The 23,954-nt window shown below is 44.1% G+C and overlaps 1 protein-coding gene across 1 annotated transcript in view; it reads left to right on the top strand.

The window, feature by feature from the left end:
- Positions 1-23,954, top strand: part of LOC106589158 (CUB and sushi domain-containing protein 2) — an 881,306-nt gene that overhangs the window by 124,019 nt on the left and 733,333 nt on the right. The window contains exon 3 of the mRNA XM_045709574.1: positions 20,930-21,042. Within this exon, the coding sequence (XP_045565530.1) occupies positions 20,930-21,042 (113 nt within the window). The remainder of the gene's footprint in view (positions 1-20,929; positions 21,043-23,954) is intronic.

Below are 23,954 nucleotides of genomic sequence, written 5' to 3'. Positions count from 1 at the left end.
ACGAATTCGTCCCACCTACGTAACAGCCACTTGAAGCCTGTGGCGCGATTTTCAAAACCTTAAAAATCCTATTACTTCAATTTCTCAAACATATGACTATTTTACAGCTATTTAAAGACAAGACTCTCGTTAATCTAACCACACTGATTTCAAAAAGGCTTTACAACGAAAGCAAAACATTAGATTATGTCAGCAGAGTACCAAGCCAGAAATAATCAGACACCCATTTTTCAAGCTAGCATATAATGTCACCAAAACCCAGAAGACAGCTAAATGCAGCACTCACCTTTGATGATCTTCATCAGATGACAACCCTAGGACATTATGTTATACAATACATGCATGTTTTGTTCAATCAAGTTCATATTTATATCAAAAACCAGCTTTTGACATTAGCATGTGACGTTCAGAACTAGCATACCCCCCGCAAACTTCCGGGGAATTCGCTAACATTTTACTAAATTACTCACGATAAACATTCACAAAAAGCATAACAATTATTTTAAGAATTATAGATACAGACCTCCTCTATGCACTCGATATGTCAGATTTTAAAATAGCTTTTTGGTGAAAGCACATTTTGCAATATTCTAAGTACATAGCCCAGGCATCACGGGCTCGCTATTTAGACACCCGGCAAGTTTAGCACTCACCATAATCATATTTACTATTATAAAAGTTTGATTACCTTTTGTTGTCTTCGTCAGAATGCACTCCCAGGACTGCTACTTCAATAACAAATGTTGGTTTGGTCCAAAATAATCCATCGTTATATCCGAATAGCGGCATTTTTCTCGTAGAAAAGTGATAATATTCCGACAGGGAATCTCCTTTTCGGCAAACAGAGGAAAAAATCACAAAGGCGGGGGCGGTCGGGTCACGCGCCTAAGCCCAGAGTCCCTTGATCGGCCACTTGAGAAAGGCGATAATGTGTTTCAGCCTGGGGCTGGGATGACGACATTCTGTTTTTTCCCGGGCTCTGAGCGCCTATGGACGACGTAGGAAGTGTCACGTTAGAGCAGAGATCCCTAGTAAAAGATAGAGATGGAAAAGAAGTTCAACAAATGGTCAGACAGGCCACTTCCTGTAAAGGAATCTCTCAGGTTTTGACCTGCCATTTGAGTTCTGTTATACTCACAGACACCATTCAAACAGTTTTAGAAACGTTAGGGTGTTTTCTATCCATATGTAATAAGTATATGCATATTCTAGTTACTGGGTAGGAGTGGTAACCAGATTAAATCGGGTATGTTTTTTATCCAGCCGTGTCAATACTGCCCCCTAGCCCTAACAGGATAAGGGTATTGTGATGGACGAGGACAGTGGTTAAGGGTATTGTGATGGACGAGGACAGTGGTTAAGGGTATTGTGATGGACGAGGACAGTGGTTAAGGGTATTGTAATTGATACTGTTCTTCCCCAGACATGCCTGACGGTCTCGGAGTAGTCGCCTCATTTTGATAGAGAATGGAGAGAACGAGAAAAGAGGAAAGATAGGGAGGGAGGAAGAGAATACCCCCCTTTGTTTTTGTTTCTGGAACGAGGCCAGACGCTGGATAGATGGGGTGTGGAGGGTGGTCCAACCCTGCACTCATCACAGCCAGTCAATGGAGAGAGCTACAACACGACACGATCAGATTTAAATCAGACTCATATTGAACAGGACTGCAAAAACTCTGGCCTTGGATAGGAGTTACAGACTGAGGCTGGCCCGTATAGCATAGTCCTGGGGAGTAGACAGTCGCCCGGGAACACACACACACACTACACACACTACACACACACACTACACACACTACACACACTACACACCACACACACGCACACTACACACACTACACACACTACACACTACACACCACACACACTACACACTAACACACTACACACTACACACCACACACACTACACACTACACACCACACACACTACACACACTACACACCACACACACTACACACAAACACACTACACACTACACACCACACACACTACACACTAACACACTACACACACACTACACACCACACACACTACACACTAACACACTACACACTACACACCACACACACTACACACTAACACACTACACACCACACACACTACACACTGCACACTACACACCACACACACTTCACACACACACTACACACACTACACACTACACACACTACACACTAACACACTACACACCACACACACTACACACTACACACAACACACTACACACACTACACACACTACACACTACACACCACACACACTACACACTAACACACTACACACCACACACACTACACACACTACACACTACACACTACACACCACACACACTACACACTGCACACTACACACCACACACACTACACACTAACACACTACACACACACACACTACACACACTACACACACTACACACACTACACACCACACACACTACACACTGCACACTACACACCACACACACTACACACTACACACCACACACACTACACACTAACACACTACACACTACACACACTACACACTACACACCACACACACTACACACACACACACTACACACACTACACACACTACACACTACACACCACACACACTACACACTAACACACTACACACTACACACCACACACACTACACACTAACACACTACACACTACACACCACACACACTACACAATAACACACTACACACCACACACACTACACACTGCACACTACACACCACACACACTTCACACACACACTACACACACTACACACTACACACACTACACACCACACACACTACACACTAACACACTACACACCACACACACTACACACTACACACCACACACACTACACACTACACACCACACACACTACACACTACACACTACACACAACACACACTACACACTACACACTACACACACTACACACTACACACTACACACTACACACTACACAATACACATACACATACTACACACACTACACACTACACACACTACACACCACACACACTACACACTAACACACTACACACTACACACACTACACACTACACACTAACACACTACACACTACACACTACACACACTACACACTACACACGCTACACACCACACACACTACACACTAACACACTACACACTACACACACACTACACACTATACACACCACACACTACACACACTACACACCACACACACTACACACCACACACACCACACACTACACACTACACACACTCTACACCACACACTACACACACTACACGCTACACACTACACACTACACACCACACACACTATACACACCACACACACCACACACTACACACACTACACACCACACACACTACACACTACACACACTACACACCACACACACTACACACTAACACACTACACACCACACACACTACACACACTACACACCACACACACTACACACCACACACACTACACACCACACACACCACACACACTACACACACTACACACTACACACACTACACACTACACACCACACACACTATACACACTACACACTACACACCACACACACACCACACACCACACACACTACACACTACACACTACACACACCACACACTACACACTACACACCATACACTACACACTACACAGCACACACACACTACACACTACACACACACACACACACTACACACTACACACCACACACCACACACACACACACACACACACCACACACTACACACTACACACACACACTACACACCACACACTACACACACTACACACTACACACCACACACACACACTACACACACTACACACTACACACAATACACTCCACAAACCACACACTACACACACCACACACCACACACACACACCACACACCACACACTACACACTACACACCACACACTACACACTGCACACCACACACACTACACACACCACACACTACACACTACACACCACACACTACACACACACACACACACCACACACACACACACACACACACCACACACTACACACACACACACACACACCACACACACTACACACTACACACCACACACACACACACTACACACACTACACACCACACACACCACACACTACACACCACACACACCACACTCTACACACTACACACACTACAGACCACACACCACACACACACACTCACACACACTACACACTACACACTACACACACTACACACTACACACTACACACTACACACTAACACACACACTAAACACTACACACACTACACCACACACACTACACACTAACACACTACATACACTACACACGACACACTACACACTACACACTACACACACTACACACCACACACACTACACACTAACACACTACACACCACACACACTACACACTAACACACTACACACACTACACACTACACACTACACACCACACACACTATACACACCACACACCACACACACTACACACTAACACACTACACACCACACACACTACACACAACACACACCACACACTACACACTACACACTACACACACTCTACACCACACACTACACACACTACACGCTACACACTACACACTACACACCACACACACTATACACACCACACACTACACACCACACTCACTACACACCACACACTACACACACTACACACCACACACACTACACACTACACACACTACACACCACATACACTACACACTACACACTACAAACTATACACTACACACCACACACACTATACACACTACTCACTACACACCACACACACACCACACACCACACACACTACACACACTACACACTACACACACCACACACTACACACTACACACCATACACTACACACCACACACACTATACACACTACTCACTACACACCACACACACCACACACCACACACACCACACACTACACACTACACACACTACACACCACACACCACACACACTACACACTACACACCACACACTACACACTACACACACTACACACCACACACACTACACACTACACACACTACACACCACACACACTACACACTAACACACTACACACCACACACACTACACACTACACACTACACACACTACACACTACACACTACACACTACACACTACACAATACACATACACATACTACACACACTACACACTACACACACTACACACCACACACACTACACACTAACACACTACACACTACACACACTACACACTACACACAAACACACTACACACTACACACTACACACACTACACACTACACACGCTACAAACCACACACTACACACTACACACACTACACACTATACACACCACACACTACACACACTACACACCACACACACTACACACCACACACACCACACACTACACACTACACACACTCTACACCACACACTACACACACTACACTATACACACTACACACTACACACTACACACCACACACACACCACACACCACACACACTACACACTACACACTACACACACCACACACTACACACTACACACCATACACTACACACTACACAGCACACACACTACACACTACACACTACACACACCACACACCACACACACTACACACACTACACACCACACACCACACACACTACACACACACCACACACTACACACTACACACCACACACACTACACACCACACACTACACACACTACACACTACACACCACACACACTACACACTACACACACTACACACTACACACAATACACTCCACAAACCACACACTACACACACCACACACCACACACTACACACCACACACCACACACTACACACTACACACCACACACTACACACTGCACACCACACACACTACACACACCACACACTACACACTACACACCACACACTACACACACTACACACCACACACACCACACACCACACACACCACACACTACACACTACACACACTACACACCACACACCACACACACTACACACTACACACCACACACTACACACTACACACACTACACACCACACACACCACACACTACACACCACACACACCACACTCTACACACTACACACACTACAGACCACACACCACACACTACACACTACACACACTACACACTACACACTACACACACTACACACTAAACACTACACACTAACACACACACTAAACACTACACACACTACACCACACACACTACACACTAACACACTACATACACTACACACGACACACTACACACTACACACTACACACACTACACACCACACACACTACACACTAACACACTACACACCACACACACTACACACTAACACACTACACACACTACACACTACACACTACACACCACACACACTATACACACCACACACCACACACACTACACACTAACACACTACACACCACACACACTACACACAACACACACCACACACTACACACTACACACTACACACACTCTACACCACACACTACACACACTACACGCTACACACTACACACTACACACCACACACACTATACACACCACACACTACACACCACACTCACTACACACCACACACTACACACACTACACACCACACACACTACACACTACACACACTACACACCACATACACTACACACTACACACTACAAACTATACACTACACACCACACACACTATACACACCACTCACTACACACCACACACACACACCACACCACACACACTACACACACTACACACTACACACACCACACACTACACACTACACACCATACACTACACACCACACACACTATACACACTACTCACTACACACCACACACACCACACACCACACACACCACACACTACACACTACACACACTACACACCACACACCACACACACTACACACTACACACCACACACTACACACTACACACACTACACACCACACACACTACACACTACACACACTACACACCACACACACTACACACTAACACACTACACACCACACACACTACACACTACACACCACACACACTACACACTACACACCACACACACTACACACTACACACTACACACAACACACACTACACACTACACACTACACACACTACACACTACACACTACACACTACACAATACACATACACATACTACACACACTACACACTACACACACTACACACCACACACACTACACACTAACACACTACACACTACACACACTACACACTACACACTAACACACTACACACTACACACTACACACACTACACACTACACACGCTACACACCACACACACTACACACTAACACACTACACACTACACACACTACACACTATACACACCACACACTACACACACTACACACCACACACACTACACACCACACACACCACACACTACACACTACACACACTCTACACCACACACTACACACACTACACGCTACACACTACACACTACACACCACACACACTATACACACCACACACACCACACACTACACACACTACACACCACACACACTACACACTACACACACTACACACCACACACACTACACACTAACACACTACACACCACACACACTACACACACTACACACCACACACACTACACACCACACACACTACACACCACACACACCACACACACTACACACACTACACACTACACACACTACACACTACACACCACACACACTATACACACTACACACTACACACTACACACCACACACACACCACACACCACACACACTACACACTACACACTACACACACCACACACTACACACTACACACCATACACTACACACTACACAGCACACACACTACACACTACACACTACACACACCACACACTACACACACTACACACCACACACCACACACACTACACACACACCACACACTACACACTACACACCACACACACTACACACCACACACTACACACACTACACACTACACACCACACACACTACACACTACACACACTACACACTACACACAATACACTCCACAAACCACACACTACACACACCACACACCACACACTACACACCACACACCACACACTACACACTACACACCACACACTACACACTGCACACCACACACACTACACACACCACACACTACACACTACACACCACACACTACACACACTACACACCACACACCACACACACCACACACTACACACTACACACACTACACACCACACACCACACACACTACACACTACACACCACACACTACACACTACACACACTACACACCACACACACCACACACTACACACCACACACACCACACTCTACACACTACACACACTACAGACCACACACCACACACTACACACTACACACACTACACACTACACACTACACACACTACACACTACACACTACACACTACACACTAACACACACACTAAACACTACACACACTACACCACACACACTACACACTAACACACTACATACACTACACACGACACACTACACACTACACACTACACACACTACACACCACACACACTACACACTAACACACTACACACACTACACACTACACACTACACACCACACACACTATACACACCACACACCACACACACTACACACTAACACACTACACACCACACACACTACACACAACACACACCACACACTACACACTACACACTACACACACTCTACACCACACACTACACACACTACACGCTACACACTACACACTACACACCACACACACTACACACACCACACACTACACACCACACACACTACACACCACACACTACACACACTACACACCACACACACTACACACCACACACACTACACACCACATACACTACACACTACACACTACAAACTATACACACACACCACACACACTATACACACTACTCACTACACACACACACACACCACACACCACACACACTACACACACCACACACTACACACACCACACACTACACACTACACACCATACACTACACACCACACACACTATACACACTACTCACTACACACCACACACACCACACACCACACACACCACACACTACACACTACACACACTACACACCACACACCACACACACTACACACTACACACCACACACTACACACTACACACACTACACACCACACACACCACACACTACACACCACACACACCACACTCTACACACTACACACACTACAGACCACACACCACACACTACACACTACACACACTACACACTACACACTACACACACTACACACTACACACTACACACTACACACTAACACACACACTAAACACTACACACACTACACCACACACACTACACACTAACACACTACATACACTACACACGACACACCACACACTACACACTACACACACCACACACCACACACACTACACACTAACACACCACACACCACACACACTACACACTAACACACTACACACACTACACACTACACACTACACACCACACACACTATACACACCACACACCACACACTAACACACTACACACCACACACACTACACACAACACACACCACACACTACACACTACACACTACACACACTCTACACCACACACTACACACACTACACGCTACACACTACACACTACACACCACACACACTATACACACCACACACTACACACCACACACACTACACACCACACACTACACACACTACACACCACACACACTACACACTACACACACTACACACCACATACACTACACACTACACACTACAAACTATACACTACACACCACACACACTATACACACTACTCACTACACACCACACACACACCACACACCACACACACTACACACACTACACACTACACACACCACACACTACACACTACACACCATACACTACACACTACACACCACACACACACTACACACTACACACTACACACACCACACACACTACACACACTACACACCACACACCACACACACTACACACACACCACACACTACACACTACACACCACACACACACTACACACACTACACACTACACACCACACACACTACACACTACACACAATACACACTACACACTACACACACCACACACCACACACACTACACACTACACACCACACACACTACACACCACACACTACACACACTACACACTACACACACTACACACTACACACAATACACACCACAAACCACACACTACACACCACAAACACCACACACCACACACTACACACTACACACCACACACTACACACCACAAACACCACACACCACACACTACACACTACACACTACACACTACACACTACACACACTACACACTACACACTACACACTACACACTAACACACACACTAAACACTACACACACTACACCACACACACTACACACTAACACACTACATACACTACACACGACACACTACACACTACACACTACACACACTACACACCACACACACTACACACTAACACACTACACACCACACACACTACACACTAACACACTACACACACTACACACTACACACTACACACCACACACACTATACACACCACACACCACACACACTACACACTAACACACTACACACCACACACACTACACACAACACACACCACACACTACACACTACACACTACACACACTCTACACCACACACTACACACACTACACGCACACACTACACACAACACACCACACACACTATACACACCACACACTACACACCACACACACTACACACCACACACTACACACACTACACACCACACACACTACACACTACACACACTACACACCACATACACTACACACTACACACTACAAACTATACACTACACACCACACACACTATACACACTACTCACTACACACCACACACACACCACACACCACACACACTACACACACTACACACACACACACCACACACTACACACACACACCATACACTACACACTACACACCACACACACACTACACACTACACACTACACACACCACACACACTACACACACTACACACCACACACCACACACACTACACACACACCACACACTACACACTACACACCACACACACTACACACCACACACTACACACACTACACACTACACACCACACACACTACACACTACACACAATACACACTACACACTACACACACCACACACCACACACACTACACACTACACACCACACACACTACACACCACACACTACACACACTACACACTACACACACTACACACTACACACAATACACACCACAAACCACACACTACACACCACAAACACCACACACCACACACTACACACCACACACTACACACTACACACACTACACACCACACACACTACACACACCACACACTACACACCACACACACTACACACACCACACACCACACACTACACACTACACACACCACACACTACACACTACACACTACACACCACCCACTACACACTACACACACTACACACCACACACAACACACTACACACACTACACACCACACACACTACACACTACACACCACACTACACACACTACACACCACACACACTACACACCACACACTACACACACTACACACCACACACACTACACACTACACACACTACACACCACACACACTACACACTAACACACTACACACCACACACACCACACACACTACACACCACACACACTACACACTAACACACTACACACCACACACACTACACACCACACACACCATACACACCACACACTACACACAACACACACTACACACACTACACACCACACACACTACACACCACACACACCACACACACTACACACACTACACACTACACACTACACACACTACACGCTACACACTACACACTACACACTACACACCACACACACTATACACACTACACACCACACACACACCACACACCACACACACTACACACACTACACACTACACACTACACACTACACACCATATACTACACACTACACACCACACACACTACACACTACACACTACACACACCACACACCACACACACTACACACACTACACACCACACACCACACACACTACACACACACTACACACTACACACCACACACACTACACACCACACACTACACACACTACAGACTACACACCACACACTACACACTACACACAATACACACTACACACACCACACACCCTACACACCACACACCACACACCACACACACTACACACACACCACACACTACACACCACACACACTACACACCACACACTACACACACTACACACTACACACAATACACACCACAAACCACACACTACACACCACACACACCACACACCACACACTACACACTACACACCACACACTACACACTACACACACTACACACCACACACACTACACACACCACACACTACACACCACACACACTATACACACTACACACTACACACCACACACACACCACAAGCCACACACACTACACACACTACACACTACACACTACACACACCACACACTACACACTACACACCATACACTACACACTACACACCACACACACTACACACTACACACTACACACTACACACACCACACACCACACACCACACACACTACACACACACCACACACTACACACTACACACCACACACACTACACACTACACACCACACACCACACACACTACACACACACACCACACACTACACACTACACACCACACACACTACACACCACACACTACACACACTAGACACTACACACCACACACACTACACACAATACACACCACAAACCACACACTACACACCACACACAAGACACACCACACACTACACACTACACACCACACACTACACACACTACACACCACACACACTACACACACCACACACTACACACACCACACACTACACACTACACACTACACACCACACACTACACACACTACACACCACACACACCACACACTACACACCACACACTACACACACTACACACACTACACACCACACACCACACACTACACACCACACTACACACACTACACACACTACACACACTACACACTACACAGAGAGACAGACACACAACTCTCACTTTTCTCACAATTCTCTTCCACCATCACTCTTCTAAAGTTATTACATTCTCTCTCTCTCTCTCTCTCTCTCTCTCTCTCTCTCTCTCTCTCTCTCTCTCTCTCTCTCCCTGTCTCTCCCCCTCTCTCTCTCCCCCACTCTATCTCTCTCCACCTCTTCCCCTCTGTCCTCTCCCTCTGGTTGTGCAAGTTAATGGGTAGCAGAGGTTTTTCATTGGGATGGTGCTTGGCTCATTCAGGTGGAAACCCCTGTTAATAGACTTCTCTGCTGTCCCCTCTGTGCTCCCTGTAGGGAACACACAGGCACTATCAGCCAGGTTCGCCTCAATCCATGTCATGGAGACCAGAGGTCAGAGAATCACTTAATGGTGTTTAAAATGTAATTACAAATGTCCTTCTGGAAGATCCTTATATATCCACATAACAACAACAAACATTTCAGAAAAAAAAACGGGAATGTGGTTGATAGACTGGTGCCCAGGCTAGTTCTGTTATAGACTGGTACCCAGGCTAGTCCTATTATAGACTGGTACCCAGGCTAGTCCTATTATAGACTGGTACCCAGGCTAGTCCTATTATAGACTGGTACCCAGGCTAGTCCTATTATAGACTGGTATCCAGGCTAGTCCTGTTATAGACTGGTACCCAGACTAGTAATATTATAGACTGGTACCCAGGCTAGTCCTATTATAGACTGGTACCCAGACTAGTCCTATTATAGACTGGTACCCAGACTAGTAATATTATAGACTGGTACCCAGGCTAGTCCTATTATAGACTGGTACCCAGGCTAGTCCTATTATAGACTGGTACCCAGGCTAGTCCTATTATAGACCTGTACCCAGGCTAGTCCTATTATAGACTGGTACCCAGGCTAGTCCTATTATAGACTGGTACCCAGGCTAGTCCTATTATAGACTGGTACCCAGGCTAGTCCTATTATAGACTGGTACCCAGGCTAGTCCTATTATAGACTGGTACCCAGGCTAGTCCTATTATAGACTGGTACCCAGGCTAGTCCTATTATAGACTGGTACCCAGGCTAGTCCTATTATAGACTGGTACCCAGGCTAGTCCTATTATAGACTGGTACCCTGGCTAGTCCTATTATAGACTGGTATCCAGGCTAGTCCTGTTATAGACTGGTATCCAGGCTAGTCCTGTTATAGACTGGTACCCAGGCCAATCCTATTATAGACTGGTACCCAGGCTAGTCCTATTATAGACTGGTACCCAGGCTAGTCCTATTATAGACTGGTACCCAGGCTAGTCCTATTATAGACTGGTACCCAGGCTAGTCTTATTATAGACTGGTACCCAGGCTAGTCCTATTATAGACTGGTACCCAGGCTAGTCCTATTATAGACTGGTACCCAGGCTAGTCCTGTTATAGACTGGTACCCAGGCTAGTCCTGTTATAGACTGGTACCCAGGCTAGTCCTATTATAGACTGGTACCCTGGCTAGTCCTGTTATAGACTGGTACCCAGGCTAGTCCTATTATAGACTGGTACCCATTTTAGTCCTATTATAGACTGGTACCCAGGCTAGTCCTATTATAGACTGGTACCCAGGGTTGTCCTATTAGTCCTGTATTATTCTGGACAGGGGAGTATTGTGGGTGATCTTGACTCCAATGAGTGTCCCCCATCCGGCCCCCCACTGCAGAATTAAACTGGCTCCTTTCCAAGTCAATCTGTGTGTGTGTGTGTGTGTGTGTATACATATATCTGTGTCTGCTTGTGTGTATTCACTAAGACAAAGGAGCAAAATGACCTCAAGGTTTCCCTGCAGCCTCTCTGCACTTCTTCACGCTGATAGAGGAGTGTGTGTGTGTGTGTGTGTGTGTGTGTGTGTGTGTGTGTGTGTGTGTGTGTGTGCGTGCGTGCGTGCGTGCGTGCGTGCGTGCGTGTGTGTGTGTGTGTGCGAGCGCGCGTGCGTGCGTGTGTGTGTGTGTGTGTGGTGTGTTTGTTGTTGTTGTTAGTGGAGAGAGGGACTGAAGATTTGAGAGCTCTAAATAAAAGCCTTGAAAGTGTCTTCTGTTAGCATTGCCCAGGGCTCACAGGCTTTACAGGATGACTCCTATGGGGTCACAGGTCAGGCCAGTGCAGGTCAATGTGTACATCTCTCTCTCTCTGATGTCACTGGAGGCTTGGAGTTGTGTGACATTTCCTAAAAGGGTTTTTCAGCTTTGTTGCCCCCCCCCCCACCATGAAATTGAGGAGGGGACTGTGGCCAAGTGACTGGCCTTTCGACAATCTCAATGTTCAATATGCGCTGGTTGCTCATTGGTTGTTGGAAATAACATTAATATTTTCCATGACAACATGTGGAGACTCAAAAAATGGAATTATAATTGCAGTATGTATTTAGTTTGAGAATGTAGACATGAGCTAGGAACAAACTGGTTTCACCTTAACAAACAAAAAAATATAGTTGCTTAGCAACCGGATAGCAACGTGTTCTGTCGTGAAAAAAAAAGTTATAGATATTGTAAAATTTGCATAGTAGTTGTGATTGGAGGATAGCTGTGAGGGTGATTGAATCAGGATCTTATTCTCTCTTGTCCTGGCTAAATGGTAGAATGTTGATATTTGAAGATGGCAGAAAAAGGCCAATCTCTTTTGTCCATGACACCTGTAAAAGGCTGCTGGATTTCTCTGCTATGTGTTTGTCAATTCATATATTAGCCTTTTCTGAGGCTCGCTTAGATAATTTATTGAATGACACTGCAGTAGCAATACAAGGATATAACATCTATAGAAGAGACAGGAATGCTTATGGGGGAGGTGTTGCTGTATATATTCACAGCCATATCCCTGTCTTGCTTAGAGAAGATCTTATGTCAAGTGTTATTGAAGTGTTGTGGTTGCAGGTTCACCTGGCACATCTAAAGACTTTTCTTTTGGGGTGTTGCTATAGGCCACCAAGTGCTAACAGTCAGTATGTAAATAAAATGTGTCAAATGCTTGATAGTGTATGTGATGCTAACAGAGAGGTCTACTTTCTTGGCAACCTGAATATTGACTGGTTTTCATCAAGCTGTCCACTCAAGAGGAAGCTTCTCACTGTAACCAGTGCCTGTAATCTGGTTCAGGTTATTAACTTACATCTAGACGTTCCGCTAGCGGAACACCTGCTCCAATATCCAATGATGGGCGTGGCGCGAATTACAAATTCCTCAAAAATACAAAAACTTCAATTTTTCAAACATATGACTATTTCACAGCATTTTAAAGATAAGACTCTCCTTTATCTAACCACACTGTCCGATTTCAAAAAGGCTTTACAGCGAAAGCAAAACATTAGATTATGTCAGCAGAGTACCAAGCCAGAAATAATCAGACACCCATTTTTCAAGCTAGCATATAATGTCACAAAAAACAAAACCACAGCTAAATGCAGCACTAACCTTTGATGATCTTCATCAGATGACAACCCTAGGACATTATGTTATACAATGCATGCATGTTTTGTTCAATCAAGTTCATATTTATATCAAAAACCAGCTTTTTACATTAGCATGTGACGTTCAGAACTAGCATACCCCCGCAAACATCCGGTGAATTTACTAAATTACTCACGATAAACGTTCACAAAAAACATAACAATTATTTTAAGAATTATAGATACAGAACTCCTCTATGCACTCGATATGTCCAGCCATCACGGCTAGCCATTTAGACACCGACCAAGTTTAGCCCTGATCAAACTCCGATTTACTATTACAAAAGTTTCATTACCTTTGTTGTCTTCGTCAGAATGCACTCCCAGGACTGCTACTTCAATAACAAATGTTGGTTTGGTCCAAAATAATCCATCGTTATATCCGAATAGCGGCTTTTTGTTCGTGCGTTCCAGACACTATCCGAAATGGTAAAGAAGGGTCGTGCGCATGGCGCAATTCGTGACAAAAAAATTCTAAATATTCCATTACCGTACTTCGAAGCATGTCAACCGCTGTTTAAAATCAATTTTTATGCCATTTTTCTCGTAGAAAAGCGATAATATTCCGACCGGGAATCTCCTTTTCGGCAAACAGAGGAAAAAATCACAAAGACGGGGGCGGTCAGTTCACGCGCCTAAGCCCAGAGTCCCTTGATCGGCCACTTGAGAAAGGCGATAATGTGTTTCAGCCTGGGGCTGGGATGACGACATTCAGGTTTTTCCCGGGCTCTGAGCACCTATGGACGACGTAGGAAGTGTCACGTTAGAGCAGAGATCCTTAGTAAAAGATAGAGATGGCAAAGAAGTTCCAGAAATGGTCAGACAGGCCACTTCCTGTAAAGGAATCTCTCAGGTTTTGACCTGCCATTTGAGTTCTGTTATACTCACAGACACCATTCAAACAGTTTTAGAAACTTCAGGGTGTTTTCTATCCATATATAATAAGTATATGCATATTCTAGTTACTGGGTAGGATTAGTAACCAGATTAAATCGGGTACGTTTTTATCCAGCCGTGATAATACTGCCCCCTAGCCATAAGAGGTTAAACAACTGTATGGTTGAAAGAGATGGGGCAAAAGGAGTGGCTAATAAGTCTATATCAATGATATAAAGGATTATGGAGAAGAAAAAAAAATATTGTCAGAAATTCAAAATGGCTTATTCATCACAAAACCATTTCATGTTGCCAATTAGTTGAATGAGCCACTATACTCATGCATAAAAAAAATATATATTAAAAAAAATGAAGTAAAGCATTGAAAGTTAGAATTGTATAAAGTTAGTGTGGGCACAATTATTATAGTTATCGATCAATAATGACAAACCTCCTGGCAGCAGACTCTATAGCCACTCCAAGGTAATTCCACTACCCAAGAGTGGTAAAACTGCCTTTACTTGTTCTAACAGCAGTCCTATCAGCTTGCTGCCATCTCTTAGCAACATTTTGGAAAAAAATTGTGTTTGACCAAATACAATGCTATTTCTCTGTAAATGCTTATAGAGAAGGGCACTCAACATGTACTGCACTGACACAAATGACTGATGAGTGGTTTAAAGAAATTGATAATAAGGAGATTGTGGGAGCTGCATTGTTAGATTTCAGTGCAGCCTTTGATATTATTGACCATAACCTGTCGTTGAGAAAAAAATGTGTTATGGTTTTTCAACCTCAGCCATGTTGTGGATTCAGAGCTATCTATCTAATAGAACTCAGGGGGTTTTCTTTAATGGAAGCTTCTCCAATGTCAAACATGTAAAGTGTGGTGTACCGCAGGGCAGCTCTCTAGGCCCTCTACTCTTTTCTATTTTTACCAATGGCCTGCCACTGGCATTAACCTGTCTGGTGCAGGCGTTCCGCTAGCGACCCACCTCAACAACATCCGGTGAAATTGCAGAGTGCCAAATTCAAGTTACAGAAATATAGAAATATTTAACATTCATGAAAATACAAGTGTCATACATCAAAATAAAGTGTAACTTCTTGTTAATCCAGCCGCTGTGTCATATTTCAAAAAGGCTTTACAGCAAAAGCACACCATGCGATTATCTGAGGACAGCGCCGCAGCAGGTGCACCACGAAAGCCAGAAATAGTGATATAATAAATGCCTTACCTTTCAAGATCTTCTTCTGTTGGCAGTCCAAAAGGTCCTAGCTGCATCCCAAATGGTCCTTCTGTTTGATAAATTCCTTCTTTATATCTCCAAAAACTCCGTTTAGCTGGCGCGCTTCAATCAATAATCCACCGGTTTCCCTCCTTAAAAATGCATACAAAATTAATCCCAAACGTTACCAATAAACTTCTCCAAACAAGTCAAACAATGTTTATAATCAAACCTCGGGTACCCTAATACCTAAATAAACAATACAATTTAAGATGGAGAATCGCTATTGTCTTTACCAGAGATAAACAACAAAGAACGCGCTCTCACCCACGCGCATGAAAACACTACAGCCAAAATGGCAGACACTTAGAAAAACTACAAATTCTAGCTCTTTTTTTCCAAACAACAAGCCTGAAACTCTTTCTAAAGACTGCTGACATCTAGTGGAATCCCTAGGAACTGCAATCTGGGAGGATTTCACCTCATAATAAACATGACAGCCATTGGAAACAGTGGTAGGCTGAAATTATTACTTTTTTGGATGGTTTGTCCTCGGGGTTTCGCCTGCCATATCAGTTCTGTTATATTCACAGACATTATTTTAACAGTTCTAGAAACTTTAGAGTGTTTTCTATCCAAATCTACCAATTATATGCATATCCTAGCTTCTGGGCCTCAGTAGCAGGCAGTTTACTTTGGGCATGCTTTTCATCCGGATGTCAAAATACTGCCCCCTAGCCCAAAGAGGTTTTAAACAAAGCATGTGCATCCATGTAGGCTGATGATTCAACCATATATGCATCAGAAACCACAGCTAATGAAGTCACTGAAACCCTTAACAAAGAGTTGCTGTCTGTTTTGGAATGGGTGACCAGTAACCAGTGGTCCTGAACATCTCTAAAACTAAGAGCATTGTATTTGGTACACATCATTCCTTAAGTTCAAAACCTCAGCTGAATCTGGTAATGAATGGTGTGGCTGTTGAACCAGTTGAGGAGACTAAATTACTTGGTATTACCTTAGATTGTAAACTGTCATGATGAAAACATATAGATTCAATGGTTGTAAAGATGGGGGGGAGGTCTGTAAAGAGTAAATAGATGCTCTGCTTTTTTGAAACCACACTCCACAAAGAAAGTCCTACAGGCTCGAGTTTTGTCTAATCTTGATTATTGTCGAGTCGTGTGGTCCAGTGCTGCAAGGAAAGACCTAGTTGAGCTGCAGCTGGTCCAGAACAGAGCGGCATGTTTTGCACTTCATTTTAATCAGAGGGCTGATATAAATACTATGCTGCCAGTCTCTCTTGGCTAAGAGCTGAGGAGAGACTGACTTAATCACTTCTTATTTTTATAAGAAAATCCCAAAATATTTGCATAGTCAATTTACCCACAGCTCTGACACACACACTTAGCCCACCAGACATGCCACCAGGGATCTTTTCACAGTCCCCAAATCCAGAAAAAAACTCAATAAAGAGTACAGTATTATATAGAGCCATTCTTGCATGGAACTTCCTTCCATCTCATATTGCTCAAATAAACAGCAAACCTGCTTTAAAAAAACAGATAAAAGCAACACCTTGTGGCACAACGCCTCTCCCTATTTGACCTAGATAGTTTGTGTGTATGTATTGCCATGTAGGCTACGTGTGCCTTTTATTTTTATTGAGGTATTCTTGTCCTTGGACCGTTCTTGTCTATTAATGTTCTGTATTATGTTTCATGTTTTGTGTGGGACCCCAGGAAGTGTAGCTGCTGCTTTCGCAACAGCTAATGGAGATCCTAATGAAATACCAAAATATCAAATATCAAACTGTCTAGCTGAGCTGGTTCATTGAACTGTGCTTGTGTTGTATGATGGGTAATCGGACCTGAAGTACTTGCTGCTACCTGTAGGAGCTTCAGTTGCTTTGGTTGTTAAAACCTGTTATTAGAGCTCTTACTATATGTTAGTATTTATCTTACTATATATTCATAAAGTATCTCAGAGTAAACGAGCTGATTTAGGATCAGGTCCTCCCTGTCTTTTTAATCTCTTTAATTATGATCTAAACTGATCCTATATCAGCCCTTCTACGCTTTGTGAAAACTGGTCCAGGACTGATTTCTAGATGGCTAGCTCTGTAAGTCTTTGTCCGTCCTGCCTGTCTTATATCACATTGCAGTTTGCTGAACGTTCCTTTCTCTGTGTATGTTTCTGATGAGTTGTGTCCTTCCTGTCTTTCCATAGATTGACAGGGTTCCAGCTGCCGTCGCCCATAGTGAGCACAGGACCCAGGCTCACACTGTGGCTGCTGTCAGACTATGCTGTCAGTGGACAAGGCTTCAAGGCCAACTATGAAGGTAACCTCATATACTGAAATAAAGTCTTACACAACCTATAGAGGTAACATATGCCTCCCTCTCTCGCTCTCCCTCTTTCTCTCTCTTTCTCTCTCTCCCTCTCTCCCTTTCTCTCTCTTTCTCTCCCTTGCTCTCTCTTGCTCTCTCCCTCTCACTCCCTCTCTCCCTCTCACTCCCTCTCTCTCTTTCTCTCCCTTGCTCTCTCCCTCTCACTCTCTCTCTCTCTCTCTCTCTCTCTCTCTCTCTCTCTCTCTCTCTCTCTCTCTCTCTCTCTCTCTCTCTCTCTCTCTCTCTCTCTCTCTCTCTCTCTCTCTCTCTCTCCCTCTCTTTGCTCTCTCACTGACTTTAATGTTCTCATTCTCTGTCTGTCCCTGTAATCTACCTCCTCCTCCTCGTTCTAGTCTTTGAGTACTCCATTACTGATTCCTCTGACATCTCAGGGCACCGTCCCTAAGTCCTAAGAAGTAAAGCTAAAGCTTCCACCTTCACAAAGCCCCTTCAGTAGATATACTGACGTAAAACATCAGGACAGCAGGTCAACAATGCCTTCACCTCTGAACACATCCCATCGTACAGACAATATACTGTAACCTTCTGTACTCCTAGGGCTGTGGCGGAGAGTGACATTCTGTCAGCCGGTAACAGTCATGCAAATAACTGCTGGTCATTAACATAAACACATGAAGTATCTCATGTAGTAGTATTTCATGTAGTATCATCTCATGTAGTAGTATCTCATGTAGTAGCATCTCATGTAGTAGCATCTCATGTAGTAGCATCTCATGTAATAGCATCTCATGTAGTAGTATTTCATGTAATAGTATCTCATGTAATAGTATCTCATGTAGTAGTATATCATGTAGTAGTATCTCATGTAGTAGTATCTCATGTAGTAGTATCTCATGTAGTAGTATCTCATGTAATATCTCATGTAATAGTATCTCGTGTAATAGTATCTCATGTAGTAGCATCTCACAGCCTACAAGTCACCGTTGCAGACCTTTGGAACATCTACATTTTAAAAGTCTAATAAATCCATGTAACATAGCCTTCATCTTTACAATAAATCCATTGTTTATTTTAGTTAAGTTTAAAGAAACATTAGCCTATGATATGAAGAACATTTTTCATAGGAACAGAATAGCATATTCTTGATGTGGCTATGCCAAATGGCTGTGGGCTACGCTAGTTCATTTTGCAGACAAACGATTTCTGAGGGAGTGTGCACATTCTGTGTTGAGCAGTTAACAAAGTGATCATTTGAAACAGGTTCTCCTGTATGCTTAATTTAGAGTTATTTATGTAAATGCATGTGCGATACAAACCGTAGGCTATATGTTTTGATTTCTAATACATTCTAGGGCTGCATGATGCCACTATTTGGAAAAACTCACATGGAAGGAATGCGCTCGGCTCTGTTTCTTGTGCTGTACACACTTCATCAGTCTCTCATTCACAATTTGGCAATATCTTGATAATATTCTCTACACATCAGACTATTCTCAATTTAATCTGGTCTTTACGTATTGCCTACTGATATCGGTGTGGAATATTATTTTTTTTAGACTGGCCCACACAAACAAAAAGTAATCAGAACTCGAATAGTGGTCCAGAGGAAGGGCTTCCTGCTGTTACATTTATAACAGGTAGACTACACCAGTTGTAAAGCGGATGAATGTGTTGAGCAACAAATAGGCAGAACGACCAAGCGTGGATCCTCTTTTAAATAGTGGCCAATCAAAGCTCTCATTTCACACGCGATCGTACAATGACTTGGCTTATGAGAACAGCTGTGTCACTAGGCTCCGTAAGCTATGGGATCTCCAACCCTGTTCCAGGAGTCCTAGATCTATAGGCTGGCTTAGTTATTTGGCCACTTTAGTTGTGATACAAACCTTATCAAAATACATAAGTCTAGAGGCTAGGCTATGATTTGAATAATTTGAGAGAGAACAAAAAAATGCATGCACTGTTTCTTGCCTTAGACTGCACAGGCTGGGCATCATTCACAAGTAATAATATTCTCACCCATCAGGCTATTCTTGTCTTTACATATACTAAATAATATATGTGTGAAATTAGTTCAGGGGAAAAACTATTTCATCCTGTATGCACTTGAATAGCAAATGGAGGATGGCTATCCCACAATTCATTTTCATGCCAGCCAGGTAGGCTGCTCTGGCTATGTAACGAAGCAATTTGCTTAAAATGAGGAAATAGTATGTAAGGATGTACGCTGAGAGACGGGAAGCAGGTTCAGGGAGTGAATACGTTTAATAAATAAATGAACAAAACAAGAAACACAAACAGCGCACCGACATGAAACAGGAAAAAATGACGGGAAGAAAACCAAAGGGAGCGACATATAAAGGGCAGGTAATCAAGGAGGTGATGGAGTCCAGGTGAGTGTCGTTATGCGCGTAACGATGGTGACAGGTGTTCGCCCTAACGAGCGGCCTGGTGACCTAGAGGCCAGAGAGGAAGTACACGTGACAGCCTGGTGACCTAGAGGACGGAGAGGAAGTACTATCCTCTTTTTAACCCTTGACCCACATTTCCTACGGGCTCGCGGAAATGTGATTAACATAATGAAAAAAATCCCTATTAAAATCCATCTGTTTAAGACAAAGATGTCCTCCAGTATGACCCTTCCTCGTCTGCGTTGAAAGGTGGTAGAGACAGAACAGTTTTTGTCAGACCATGAGACATCCCGAAAATTGGTCTTCTCACGAAAACGTCTTGTAGTGTCGGTTTGGCCTAAAAAAAACTGTTACTTTCTCCGTTTTTCTCTACGACGCCTAAAAGACTCACAAGACTCCTCTGAAGGTCCCTGATACCTGTAAAAAAATTTAAATGTATGGAAGTAAATTTGGAGATAGTTTAGTACCTAAAATAAGGACTTCCTGATCTTG

Source organism: Salmo salar, chromosome ssa27 (genome assembly GCF_905237065.1).
Source record: "Salmo salar chromosome ssa27, Ssal_v3.1, whole genome shotgun sequence".
NCBI lineage: Eukaryota > Metazoa > Chordata > Actinopteri > Salmoniformes > Salmonidae > Salmo > Salmo salar.
Note: the sequence above shows the minus strand (reverse complement) of the source record. Positions and strands in the feature narration are given on the sequence as shown.